Here is a 14,071-nt window from a genome sequence, read left to right on the forward strand (position 1 = left end):
CCCCCTCTCCAGTCATTTCTGCAGATCAACAGGAGTACCCTGGGCGATAGCCAGGGAAACCCAGACATGTGTTTCAGGTATGCCCGTTCCTGATGGAGTGTGACAACCTGAGATGATATAAAAGTTTGTGGTTTTGGTGGCTCCTTAGGTTGGGATCAAATGCCACTATATGTGGTGTCCATCAAGTAGGGGAAATAAGGAGAGAAGGGCCTGATGGACACAGGTTTGCAGGCAAATTCTTATTAGGGGAAACGGACTTAATTCTGGTCCACATATCTTGTGTGCGAGGAGAGAATAGAGTATTCCCAATGGCATTGGTGGAGTTAGAGATACAGAGCCAGTGTGGCCAAGTTAGAGTCAGAGTGTTGAGGCGCCTTCTGTGACCTGTGATCCTGGACAGAGACTGACAAAGTTTCACAGCCCTGATGGGGTATGGACGATGCCTGAGCTAGTAGCAAATACCTCCCAGTAGAAAATTATAAGATGGGTAGAAAAGTTAGAACAGGACAGGGTCCAGATAAAAGTGGAATTGGAACACAAAAAGCAACAGAACTGTCTATGCTTCAGGTGGCAAAAAATGCCACAAAGCAAGGGCCCAAAGTTGAGCCAGAATATACTGTGGAGATGCAGACCATCCTCTTCCTCCCCCCCGGTAGAAGCCATCAAAACCACCTCTGCAGTGGAGCAGCAGCAGATGGAATAAATGGTAACAGCAGCAACGCTGCAAGAAAAGCTGATGAAGATGGATCAGGCTTTGCAGGAGGCCTATTGAGAATAGGTAAACCTAGAAAAGGAAAAAGGGGGTTAGAATTCCAGATGGAGCTCGAGACCTAGAGGATATGAGAAGTTCATTGGACAGCTGGCTGGGAGCCCTCTGGGCTGGGGAAAGAGAGATTATTTATTGACATTATGGTATAACAAGGGTGAGAAGCTGAACAAGGTCAACACCTTCCTGCCCCCACTGTGGCAAGACCCTAGCAACTGAGTGGGATGCTGTCTTGAGTGGGAGGGTATGTGATGGGGTGTATACCCCCCACAGGTGATGGAAGGGTTAAAGTGGCTTGAGAAGCCAGTTAAACTATTGGGCTTCTCCTGGAGGGGTGTTAGGCATAACTGTGATCAAATCCAGCTAGGGAAGGGCTGGGTCTTTATTAAGGAAGGCTCAAAGGGCTGTTGTAGGAGTGCCTAGGGAGGACACCCAGGAGAGAGGTAGCTGGGAGTTTGCTTTCTTGGGCTGAGGGCTGAAAGAAGCCTGGTAGTCTGAGCCTGGAGCTGGAAGTCTGACTGGAGATGGGCTAGCCAGGGACTGGTTTAGACGGAATAGGACAGTCACCAAGCAGTGGGAGAGAAACTTAGGAGCTTGGGTTGGTATTGGGATGGTTTGAAGCTGGGGCTAGCCTGCAAAGGCAGCAGCTACCAACTGAGCCCAGCCAGCCTGAAAATTCTCTTCTTTTGCTATTTTCTGATGGACTTTAAGAGCAGGACTTTGAGGTTTTGCAGAATGTTGGGACTCTGTTACCTGGCATGGCTGGAGGCTGAAACAGGCCAAAAAAGGCCTGGGGGAAGCTGAGGTATGGCTATCACAATGCCACAAACAGTCACGGGGGTGTGGTGCAACAGCTGTTTTGCCACAAGGACACACAAATAAACCTGCAGGAAAATTTACATTTCAGAACATTAATTTCTTTAATAAAAATAAAATTATCCTGCAGTCAGACTTTTTGATCATTCCAGGTTTGTGATTAAGCATTTCTGATATATATGTATAAATAAAACCGAAAACAGTGGTGTTCAACATCAGTGTCCTCCTGTAGGCCCCACTGAAGTCAATGGGAATTTTGCTATTGACTCCAGTGTTTCACTCAATGTTTCAAAAAGGTCCCGGGGCCGCAATCAGTACATTGGGCAGCTCTTTGCCTTGTTTTGTTCCCTTTGTGCCTCTCAGGTAGCACAAATGGAGCAGAAGCCATGTGCAAGCCCTACTGGAGAGTGCCCTGGTGTTGAACAGTTGGCCCATCTACCTCTATGCTTCCTTTGTTGCTGACCATGATGCAGGGGAAGGAGTGGGGAGTAGAAATGGATGGAATGCATTCTGCCCCTCCTTTCCCTAGCTGGTGTGTGGACCTTTGGTGAACATAACCAGCTGGTGAAAGTTAGAGTAACCCCCAGGCTTCTTTAATTTGTGCTTGGGTGGGGTTTGGTCAGAGAATCAGAAGACCCTTTGGGAAGAACTGATGACCTCTTTGCTCATCACTTCCCACTCCTCTCCCAACTTGAGTGGCATCAGCTTTAATGTTTTTCAGTAATCTTTGATATTGTCATCCTGACATACACTTCAAACTAAGAAGAATGTATTTCTTACATAAAACGTGGGTAGAATATGTAAACTTACTAAAAAACACTTTTTTGTGATGTGTGGGTGTGTATATATTTAGTTTTTGTATTTGTATAAATTAATAATCAACCAAAGCAACATTTTGGAAAACTAAAAAACAGACAATCCCCCCCCCCACCACCACCACCACCAACCACATAATTCTTTAGGTATCAGAGATCTTCACAAAAAATTATGTTTATTATTTAAACCATTTTTATTGAACCATTAACTTCATAATTACGTGTTTGGTTTAAATAACAGGGTATCGTCCACCACCTTTCTCAGAAAAATTCTATCTCGTAGTAATTGAAAAAGACAGGAATGGCTGCTCAGTTCTTCACATGTGGCATCTTCATCTTAAATCTGTGCAAGCATTTTTAGGTGAGTGATGGTATTTTCTCAGAGATGAACATGTATTTACCTTAAATGTTGCACAGTTGATTTTAAGCTAGATAGTTTTTTTAAAAAATAGATTTCCTCATTAGTAAACAGATGAGCAGCGTCCAAGCAATTTTACTAAATTTTTAGATTTTCACTTTAAATACCGGGGGACATTTAAGTAACATTAGTGGAAGTTATCACATGACATTTCTGTTACACAATAACTTCAGTACACACACACATATATATATATATATATATATATATATATATATATATATATATATAAAATGTACAAAACATAGAAGACCACTATACTTGCACAGGTCAATTTCAGTTATATCACAGTGTTGGTCAGATGGTTGAATTCTACTACAAACAGAACACTGGAAATTTTAGACTAACTTGTAAGATCAATGGACATTTTCAAGCATGTTTTATCTTAAAATGTAAATGTTTGAGAAAGTTATGATCATGTGAAAACAAGGGCTAATAATCTAAACTATTTCCAAGTAGAACAAGAGCAACCCAGAACTATGCTATGTGCCTGTTCTATGTGACTAATGCACTCCTAAGAAAACAATTCTTTGTCTAGAGGATATCTAAACTTTGGATGTACACACAATTATTTATAATACTGTTTCTAATGCTTCTTTCAAGCAAAAAAACCTGAAGTTACTTCATCAGAGAATCAACTTTGTGTACCTGAACAAAAGACTGTGGAGTCTTCTCCGGATACCTCACCTGGCTCAACTCCTCTGCCACGTTCTTCATCAATTGCTAATCTTCAGACTGCCAGTAAACTCATTCTGAGTTCTAGACTTGTATACAGCTATCCACTAGATCTTCCAACTGGTGTAGAAGTAATAAGAGCAACCCCTTCAGCAGGTAAAAAAATATTGTTCTATGCAGTCTACCAAGTTTTTGGCAACAAATTAACTTCTAGTTAGTAGTACTGTGTTGTACAACCGCATTTTGCCAAACTTCTGGTTAACTGACATTTATGTCCTTCCATGATAAATTATGTTCTGAATTTGAGGAGCTGCACTCTTGGTCTTTAACCCCAGTAGATTAGAGAGAGTGGCAGCTGACCTTTTCAAAAGACTACATTAGTTTTTATGACCCCTTTAATGCTGATTTATAAAACTATTTGATAAAGTTGGGTTAGTCAATAGGTCAAATTGCCAGCTTTACCCAAACACTTTTTCCCCCTCTGATAGTTTCAAATGTTCCCTGGGACCTTCAGAAGACTGGAATAGTACATGCTGTGTTCATTTCTGAAAGAATGAGGAAAGAACTGTCTAGTGGTCTAACATAATGCCTAAACCCCATAATTGCTTTGGTATCATTTCACCCCATATTTTAATCAAGTTAAGAAAATCCCAATAATTTGAAAATCTGTTTTAATATTCCTAATCTAAACCACAGCAAATAATAATGATATATTTTATTCATGTATCCATTATATTTTATATTACTAATAGTGAACTCTGTTTGATCTTACTTCAGGTCACCTGAGCTCATCATCAATATACCCAGTCTGCCTTGCACCTTATTTGATAGTAACGTCCTGTTCAGACAACAAAGTGCGGTTCTGGAGATGCACTGTAGAGATGGATCTAAATAGTGGAAACGAAGTGAGGGAGACGTATCATTGGAGAAAATGGCCTTTAATGAATGATGAGGGGGAAGACAACAGCAGTACAGTACGCGTAATAGGAAGGCCAGTTGCTGTTAGCTGTTCTTACACAGGACGTCTTGCTGTGGCATACAAACAACCTGTACAGAATAACGGTTTTGTTTCCAAAGAATTTTCTATGCATGTTTGTATATTTGAATGTGAGTCTACAGGAGGATCAGAATGGGTTTTGGAACAAACAGTTCATCTGGATGACTTAGTTAAGGTTGGGAGTGTACTTGATTCAAGGGTCAGTGTAGATAGTAATTTGTTTGTATATAGTAAATCAGATGTATTTTTAAACAAGGATAAATACCTTATGCCAAATATCAAGCATTTGGTACATTTGGACTGGGTATCAAAAGAAGATGGCTCACACATACTTACAGTTGGGGTGGGTGCCAATATATTTATGTATGGACGACTTTCAGGAATTGTGACAGAGCAAACAAGCAGTAAGGATGGAGTAGCTATTATTACTTTACCACTAGGTGGTAGCATAAAACAAGGTATAAAGTCCAAATGGGTACTGCTGAGATCTATTGACTTGGTGTCCTCTGTAGATGGCACTCCTTCATTGCCAGTTTCTCTCTCTTGGGTACGAGATGGTATACTGGTAGTGGGAATGGACTGTGAAATGCATGTGTATGCACAATGGAAACATGCTGTTAAATTTGGTGATGGCGAAAGTGATGTTTTTACTACTGAAGACTCAGTAACTCAAGATCTACTAAAAACAAGTTTGCTAGCGAAGAAGACCAGTGTAATTGATGGAGCAGGTATTGTAGATGATGTCTTTGGCACTCCAACTGTAATTCAAGATGGAGGCCTTTTTGAAGCTGCTCATGTCCTTTCCCCTACTCTTCCACAGTATCATCCAACCCAGCTATTAGAATTGATGGACTTAGGTAAAGTTCGCCGAGCTAAAGCCATTCTGTCCCATTTAGTTAAATGTATTGCAGGAGAAGTTGCAATAGTTAGAGATGCAGAAGCTGGGGAAGGTGGTGGACCTAAACGTCATCTTTCTCGTACCATTAGTGTAAGCGGTAGTACTGCAAAGGACACAATCACTGCTGGAAAAGATGGTACTCGCGACTATACTGAGATAGATTCTATTCCACCGCTGCCATTGTATGCATTGCTTGCTGCAGATCAAGATACCACATACAAAATTTCTGAAGAAACTTCTAAAGTACCTAAGGGGTTTGAAGATCACACTAAAAGAAAAACAGAGGATCAATACTCAAATTTATTCCAGATGCAGCCTGTTACAACTGATGACTTCATTGATTTTGAGATAGAAAAGAGAGAGAGTAAATCCAAAGTAATTAACCTCTCTCAATACGGGCCATCCTACTTTGGCCAAGAACACGCTAGTGTCCTCTCAAGTCATCTAATGCACTCAAGTTTGCCAGGCCTCACTCGTTTGGAGCAGATGTTCCTGGTTGCTTTGGCAGACACTGTGGCTACAACAAGCACTGAACTTGATGAGAACAGAGATAAGACTTACTCAGGTTAGTAGTGAGTGTGAATTCTAATTAACGCCCATGTATTTCAACTGATAAACATAGAATTGTGCATAATGACTAATCATAGCGTTTAGGTGAACTTAGTACTCATAAAAAGGTGTTGGATTGACAGAGCTGGTTTCTAAAGCCATTGATTCAGACAAGATACAGCAGAAGCAATGGTAGGGTAGCCTTTCCCCTCATGCTCTTGCTCAGTGTGCCTCAGTCCTGATCTGTTAGTAAGTAGAGGGATGAATTCAGTCTCCATACCTGTTGAATTCTTGTCCCCCCCTTATGAAAATATCAATGGGGTGTAAATCGTATGTGTTCACAAGTACTCAAATCATTTTTTTTATTTTGCAGGCAGAGACACATTAGATGAATGTGGCTTGCGGTATTTGTTGGCTATGCGCTTGCATACATGCCTTCTGACATCACTCCCACCTTTATATCGAGGTCAGCTGCTTCATCAAGGTAAGCCTTGCAATGTTTTATGTCTGCATGAGCAGACAGAAAATGTTTCAGCATTATCTTCAATATTTGTATTATCCCATTTAGGAATTTTTATAATACGTGTTCACTTAAGCCATGATCCTGCAAAGACTTACGCATATGTTTACCTTTATCAACTGTGAATAGGACCATTGACTTCATAAGTTCTTTGATACAGTCTATGACCAGGGTAATGGAAGGAGAGCTATAGAAAAGTCATGAGTTGGAAAATGGGGTAAAGAGATTGTGGCTTGTCAGTCTGAAGTTTGGATATTTTCCCCAACAAAATTAAGTTTTTTTTTTTTTAAATCTGCTTTGCAGAAGAAATAAAAATAAGTGTTTATTTTTCCTAAGCTATAATTTGTAATTTTTATCCCAGCTATCTGCTTACTGGTTGAAGCAGGGGCTGAGTGCTGCTGTTCTGAAATCTGGGGCAGGAGAGCAGGCACCTGAGGACCAGACAGATTCCCAGCCTCTGAAGTCTGGATAATAGGAATTAGATTATGAATTAAATGCTTTAAAGAAAAAGAGATACTTGTTAGAATCTTTTGGGGATTTACTGAAATAATTGCAGTCTACAATCAGTACATTTATTGACATAATAAAATTTTGTACACGCACAGCAATGTGTGTTCAAAGCAGGATGCTCTCTACCTGGAGGGTGCACCACCATTAGTAACCTGGTCAGCAGCACCACTTCCTTCTGTTGGGAATGACCCATCTAAGAGAACCCCACTCTTCGGCTGGGAGTCCCACCTCTATTTTGCTAATTTGCGTTCGTGATTTAAAAAAGAAGAAAAATTTGCCCCAGGATGCAACATTATAAACACTTTATCATAAGTAAAAATTTAGGATCAAAATGATAAATTCATGTGCTATGGTCCATATGCAGTCTTCCTCCTATTTTTCATTTGTTTATTAACAACCTTTTATTTTCTGAAGATTAATTGTCCGATGTCACTATTTAGGTGTATCTACCTGCCATTTTGCCTGGGCTTTTCATTCTGAAGCTGAGGAAGAGTTGATCAACACGATTCCTGCTATCCAAAGAGGAGATCCACAGTGGTCGGAACTAAGAGCAATGGGTATAGGTTGGTGGGTCAGGAATATTAACACACTCCGAAGGTGTATTGAGAAGGTAGTTTGAATCACTTACATTAAAACTTTATGCTATGTTTTGTATAACTTAAGAAATAAATTATAGCAAGATATGTATTAGATATGCCATTCATAAGAGAAATCCATGATGAAGATTAGTGTTAAGATCTTCAGCATGTGTTACATCTCTAGTCAGTAACTCAAAAGATGCATTAAAAAGTACTTTAAGGTCAACAATAAGTTAAAAGAAGCTGCTGATTTTCTCTTTTTAGGAAATACTTTTTTCTTAACCTTTTTCTTAAATCTATTAAATAGTGATTTTTTTCATCTCAAACAAATGGCAAAAGTTACATTGACTTCAGTGGGATCAGAATTTTACCCATTTAATCTCCCAGCTTTGTAACTTAAGTCCCTGATCCTAGAATTAGATCCATGTGGACAGATCTTTGGGTCTAAATGAAAACCCACTCACAACATTATAAAACTCTTTTATTTTAAATGGTATGTGATATGGAAGCAAGCAAATGGTTGTGAATTGTAATGGAGCACCAGTGGAGCCCAAGATCATAGATTCATAGAAGTGTAGGGCTGATAGGGACCTCATGACATCATAATAAAAACATAAGAATAGCCGTGCTGGGTCAGACCAAAGGTCCATCTAGCCCAGTATCCTGTCTTCTGACAGTGGCCAATGCCAAGTGCCCCAGAAGGAATGAACAGAACAGGTAATCAAGTGATCCGTCCTTTGTCGACCATTCCCAGCTTCTGGCAAACAGAGGCTAGGGCCACCATCTCTGTCCATCCTGGACAATAGCTATTGATGGACCTATCCTCCATGAACTTATTTAGTTCTTTTATGACCCCCGTTATAGTCTTGGTCTTCACAACATGCCCTGGCAAGGAGTTCCACAGATTGACTGTGCGTTGTGTGAAAAAAATACTTCCTTTTGTTTGTTTTAAATCTGCTGCCTATTAATTTTGTTTGGTGACCCCTAGTTCTTGTGTTATGAGAAGGAGTAAAAACACTTCCTTATTTACTTTTTCTCCACACCAGTCATGATTTTATAGACCTCTATCATATCCCCCCTTAATCGTCTCTTTTCCAAGCTGAAAAGTCCCAATCTTATTAATCTCTCATGTGGCAACCATTCCATACCCTTTTCTGAACCTTTTCCAATTTCAATACACATTTTTTGAGATGGGGCGACCATATCTGCATGCAGTATTCAAGATGTGGGCGTACCATGGATTTATATAGCGGCAATATGATATTTTCTGTCTTATTGTCTATCCCTTTCTTAATGATTCCCAACATTCTGTTTGCTTTTTTGACTGCCGCTGCACATTGAGTGGATGTTTTCAGAGAACTATCCACAATAACTCCAAGATCTCTTTCTTAAGTGGTAACAGCTAATTTAGACCCCATCATTTTATATGTATAGTTGGGATTATGTTTTCCAATGTGCATTACTTTGCATATATCAACATTGAATTTCATCTGCCTTTTTGTTGCCCAGTCACCCAGTTCTGAGGTATCCTTTAGTAGCTCTTCACAATCTGCCTGGGACTTGACTATCTTGAATAATTTTGTATAATCTGCAAATTTTGCCATCTCATTGTTTACCCCTTTTTCCAGATCATTTATGAATAAGTTGAATAGGACTGGTCCTGGTACAGACCCCTGGGGGACACCACTATTTACTTCTCTCCATTCTGAAAACTAGCCATTTATTCCTACCCTTTGTTTCCTATCTCTTAACCAGTTACAATCCATAAAAGGACCTTCTCTCTTATCCCATTAAAGCTTACTTTAAGAGCCTTTGATGAGGCTTGTCAAAGGCTTTCTGAAAATCTGAGTACACTATATCTACTGGATCCCCCTTGTCCACATGCTTGTTGACCCCTTCAAAGAATTGTAGTATATTGGTAAGGCATGATTTCCCTTTACAAAAACCATGTTGACTCTTCCCCAACAAATTATGTTCATCTAGGTGTCTGACAATTTTGTTCATTACTATAGTTTCAACCAGTTTGCCCACAACTAAAGTCAGGTTTACCAGCCTGTAATTGCTGGGATCACCTCTGGAGTCCTTTTTAAAAATTGGCATCACATTAGCTATCCTCCAGTCATTTGGTTCAGAAGCGGATTTAAATTATAGGTTACAGACTACAGTTAGTAGTTCTGCAATTTCACATTTGAGTTTCTTCAGAACTCTTGGGTGAATACCATCTGGTCCTGGTGATTTATCACAGTTTAGTTTATCAATTTGTTTCAAAACCTCTTCTAATGACACCTCAATCTGGAACAGTTACTCAGATTTGTCACCTAAAAAGAATGGCTCAGCTTTGGGAATCTCCCTCACATCCTCAGCCATGAAGACGGATGCAGAGAATTCATTTAGTTTCTCTGCAATAGCCTTATCATCCTTGAGTGCTCCTTTAGCATATCAATTGTCCAGTGGCCCCACTGGTTGTTTAGCAGACTTCCTGCTTCTGATGTACTTAAAAAAAATTGCTATAACTTTGAGTCTTTGGCTAGCTGTTTTTCAAATTCTTTTTTGGCCTTTCTAATTATATTTTTACACTTCATTTGCCAGAGTTTATGCTCCTTTCTGTTTTCCTCACTAGGATTTAACTTTCACCTTTTAAAGGATGCCTTTTTACCTCTCACTGCTTCTTTTATTTTGTTGTTTAGCCACGGTGGCACTTTTTTGGTTCTCTTAATATGTTTTTTAATTGGGGTATATGTTTAAGTTGAGCCTCTACTATGAGGTCTTTAGAAAGTTTTCATGTAGCTTGCAGGGATTTCACTTTTGGCACTGTATCTTTTGATTTCTGTTTCACTAACTTCCTCATTTTTGTGTAGTCCCCCTTTATGAAATTAAATGCTACAGTGTTGGGCTGCTCTCATGTTTTCCCTGCCACAAGGATGTTAAATTTAATTATATTATGGTCACTATTACCAATCGGTCCAGCTATATTCACTTCTTGGGCTTGATCCAGTGTTCCACTTAGGGCCAAATCAAGAATTGCCTCTCCTCTTGTGGGTTCCAGGACTAGCTGCTCCAAGAAGCAGTCATTTAAGGTGTGAAGAAACTATCTCTGCATCCCGTCCTGAGGTGACATATACCCAGTCAATATGGGGATAGTTGAAGTCCCCCATTATTATTGAGTTTTTTTATTTGTATAGCTTCTCTAATCTTCCTGAGCATTTCACAGTCACTATCAACATCCTGGTCGGTAATATAGTCCTACTGCTATATTCTTATTATTCAAGCATGGAATTGCTATCCATAGAGACTCTATGGTACAGTTTGGTTCATTTAAGATTTTTACTTCATTTGACTGTATGCTTTCTTTCATATATAGTGCCACTCCCCCACCAGCACAACCTGTTCTGTCCTTCAGATATATTTTTTACCCTGGAATTACTTTGTCCCATTGATTATCCTCATTCCACCAAATTTCTGTGATGCCTATTGTGATGGGTTGGGTCACAGGAACCCCCTTGGGACTGCCACCTGATGTGCTGAGACTACTTCTGAGCCAGTTTTCCCTGGCAGTTCGGGACTTCAATGCCCTGTCTTGTTGAGCCAGACATGCTAGCCTGCTACAAATACAGACTCAGGTCTGAACCACAGCCCCCACAAGCTGCAAACTTAACTGAAAACAGCTTAAGAAGTGCTCCTGTCTCTAGCGCCCAGATACCCAGTTCCCAATGGGATCCAAATCCCAAATAAATCCATTTTACTCTGTATAAAGCAGGGGTAAACTCAGGGTAAACTCATAAGTTGTTCGCCCTCTATAACACAGAGATTTGCACAGCTATTTGCTCCCGCAGGTATTAATTACTTGCTCTGGGTTAATTAATAAGTAAAAAGTGATTTTATTAAATATAAAAAGTAGGATTTAAGTGGTTCCAAGTAATAACAGACAGAACAAAGTAAATTACCAAGCAAAATAAAACCATGCAAGTCAGCCTAATACAGTAGGAAACTAAATGCAGGTAAATCTCACCCTTAGAGATGTTCCAGTAAGCTTCTTTCACAGACTAGACTCCTTCCTAGTCTGGGTACAGCAATCACTCACACCCCCGTAGGTACTGTCCTTTGTTCCAGTTTCTTTCAAGCATCTCTTTGGGGTGGAGAGGCTATCTTTTGAGCCAGCTGAAGACATAATGGAGGGGTTTCCAGGTCCTTTTATATTCTCTCTCTTGTGGATGGAAACTCCTTTGTTTTCCTATGCAAGATCACAACAACAAGATGGAGTCTAGTCACCTGGGCAAGTCACATGTCTATGGACGATACAGCTTTTTGCAGGCCGACGCCATTGTTTACATGTTAGTTTGAACGTTCCCAGGAAAGCTCTGATGTGGATTGGCATCTCCCAAAGTCCATTGTTAGTTAAGTTATCCCAATTACTTGAATAACCCTTTCACACTACGTTGACCAAGTCTGCCTTATGTGCTTCCTACAGCAAACACTTTAAATACAAGCATAGAGCCAACGCTCATAACTTCAGATATAAAAATGATACATGCATACAAATAGGATGAATATATTCAGTAGATCATAACCTTTGCAAAGATATGTTACATGGCACATCTAGCATAAAACATATTCCAATTATGTCATATTTACACTCATACGCATATTTCTATAAAGCATTATGGGGTGCAACGTCACACCTATTATATCAATATCCTCATTAATATGAGGCAGTCTTGTTCACCCATCTTATTATTTAGACTTCTAACATTTGTATTTAAGCACTTTAAAAACTTGTCACTTTTCAGCTGTCTGCCATTACATGATGTAATTGAATGGGACTTTTTTTCATTTCATTGTTTCTCATCAGATCCTACCTGTATTTTATCATCTTCCATCCTCTCCTCCTTACTAGGACATAGAGAATCTCCATTAATAGATCCTCCCCTAAGGAATGTCTCTGTCCGAAACACATGCTCCTCTGCACCTGTTGGCTTTCCCCCAGCCCTTAGTTTAAAAACTGCTCTACGACCTTTTTAATGTTAAGTGCCAGCAATCTGGTTCCATTTTGGTTTAAATGGAGCCCATCCTTCCTGTATAGGCTCCCCCTGTCCCAAAAGTTTCCCCAGTTCCTAATAAATCTCAACCCCTCCTCCCTATACCATTGTCTCATCCACGCATTAAGACCCTGCAGTTCTGCCTGTCTAACTGGCCCTGCGTGTGGAACTGGAAGCATTTCAGAGAATGCTACTATGGAGGTCCTGGACTTCAATCCCTTACCTAGCAGCCTAAATCTGGCCTCCAGGACCTATCCTTTCCTATGTCACTGGTACCTACATGTACCACGACCACTGTCTCCTGCCCAGCACTGCACATAAGTCTATCTAGATGTCTCGAGAGATCTGCAACCTTCGCACTAGACTGGCAAGTCACCATGCAGTTCTCCCAGTCATCGCAAACCCAGCTATCTAGGTTTCTAGTGATCGAATCACCCATTACTAATACCTGTCTCTTCCTAATAACTGGAGTTCCCTCCCCCGGAGAGGTATCCTCAGCGCGAGAGGATACCACAACAATGTGTGTTGCCAAGTGAAAAGTACCTCATCATGTTTGAGGGATGAAAGATTTTTATTTGCCCTTCTGTAGCTTCACTTTTTATGTTTTTAAATGTATGCATCAGTATTATATTTTCTAAAGGCTTTCAGAAAAGTTAAATTTGCATTTACAGTGTGATCTGCTCAAACTGTATAAATAGTGTCTTCTGCAAAATATTCAGAAAGCAGTTATATAGCTTTATAGAAACACACACAAACTCCATGCTATCCTTTCCAGCAGAGTTTGTGCATTTTTTAGCTGAAAGCAGCTTTTTTGCAGTAATTCTATTTGCTCTCCCTATACTACTGTAGGTTGCAAAAGCTTCATTTCAGAGGAACAATGATGCCTTGGATGCTGCAATTTTTTACCTTGCTATGAAGAAAAAAGCAGTGGTGTGGGGTCTGTTTAGGTGAGTTCCATTAGCCTTTGGACTTTAAAAGTAGTAAGAATAAAATTAATAGTGTAAAGAAGAACTCTTTCAGATTAGAAATTCATTTCAACTGATCTTGGATCAAAAGATTAAAAGGTATAATTTAAGTAGGGCTGTCAATTGCCATTAACTCACACGATTAACTCAAAAAAATTAATCGTGATTAATCACACTTAAACAATAGAATAGCAATTGAAATTTATTAAATGATTTTAGATGTTTTTCTACTTTTTCAATATTGATTTCAATTACAACACAGAATACAAAGTGCACAGTGCTCACTTTATATTACAAATATATGCACCGTAAAAAAAAAAATAGTATTTCAATTCACCTCATACAAATACTGAAGTACAATCTCTATCATGGATCAGACATTCATCTGCCCCTTCATGCTTTGGCCACCATTCCAGAGGGCATGCTTCCATGCTGTTGATGCTTGTTAAAAAAAATAACGCGTCAATTAAATTTGTGACTGTACTCCTTGTGGGGAGAGTTGTATGTCTCTTGCTCTGTTTTATCTGC

General features: G+C 39.6%; 1 protein-coding gene across 7 annotated transcripts in view; it reads left to right on the plus strand.

Moving 5' to 3' along the window:
• The window catches only part of DMXL2 (Dmx like 2), a 113,326-nt gene that overhangs the window by 60,209 nt on the left and 39,046 nt on the right, over window positions 1-14,071 (plus strand). For all 7 annotated transcript variants that reach the window (XR_010590995.1, XR_010590996.1, XR_010590997.1 and 4 more), the window contains exons 16-21: window positions 2,639-2,758; window positions 3,419-3,646; window positions 4,268-5,950; window positions 6,308-6,418; window positions 7,405-7,574; window positions 13,428-13,525. Coding sequence is in view for 4 of the 7 variants with exons in the window: in XM_005295473.4 (XP_005295530.2) it covers window positions 2,639-2,758; window positions 3,419-3,646; window positions 4,268-5,950; window positions 6,308-6,418; window positions 7,405-7,574; window positions 13,428-13,525 (2,410 nt within the window). In the remaining 3 variants the exon portion in view is untranslated. The remainder of the gene's footprint in view (window positions 1-2,638; window positions 2,759-3,418; window positions 3,647-4,267; window positions 5,951-6,307; window positions 6,419-7,404; window positions 7,575-13,427; window positions 13,526-14,071) is intronic.

This window comes from Chrysemys picta, chromosome 10 (assembly GCF_011386835.1).
Source record: "Chrysemys picta bellii isolate R12L10 chromosome 10, ASM1138683v2, whole genome shotgun sequence".
NCBI classification, from domain to species: domain Eukaryota; kingdom Metazoa; phylum Chordata; order Testudines; family Emydidae; genus Chrysemys; species Chrysemys picta.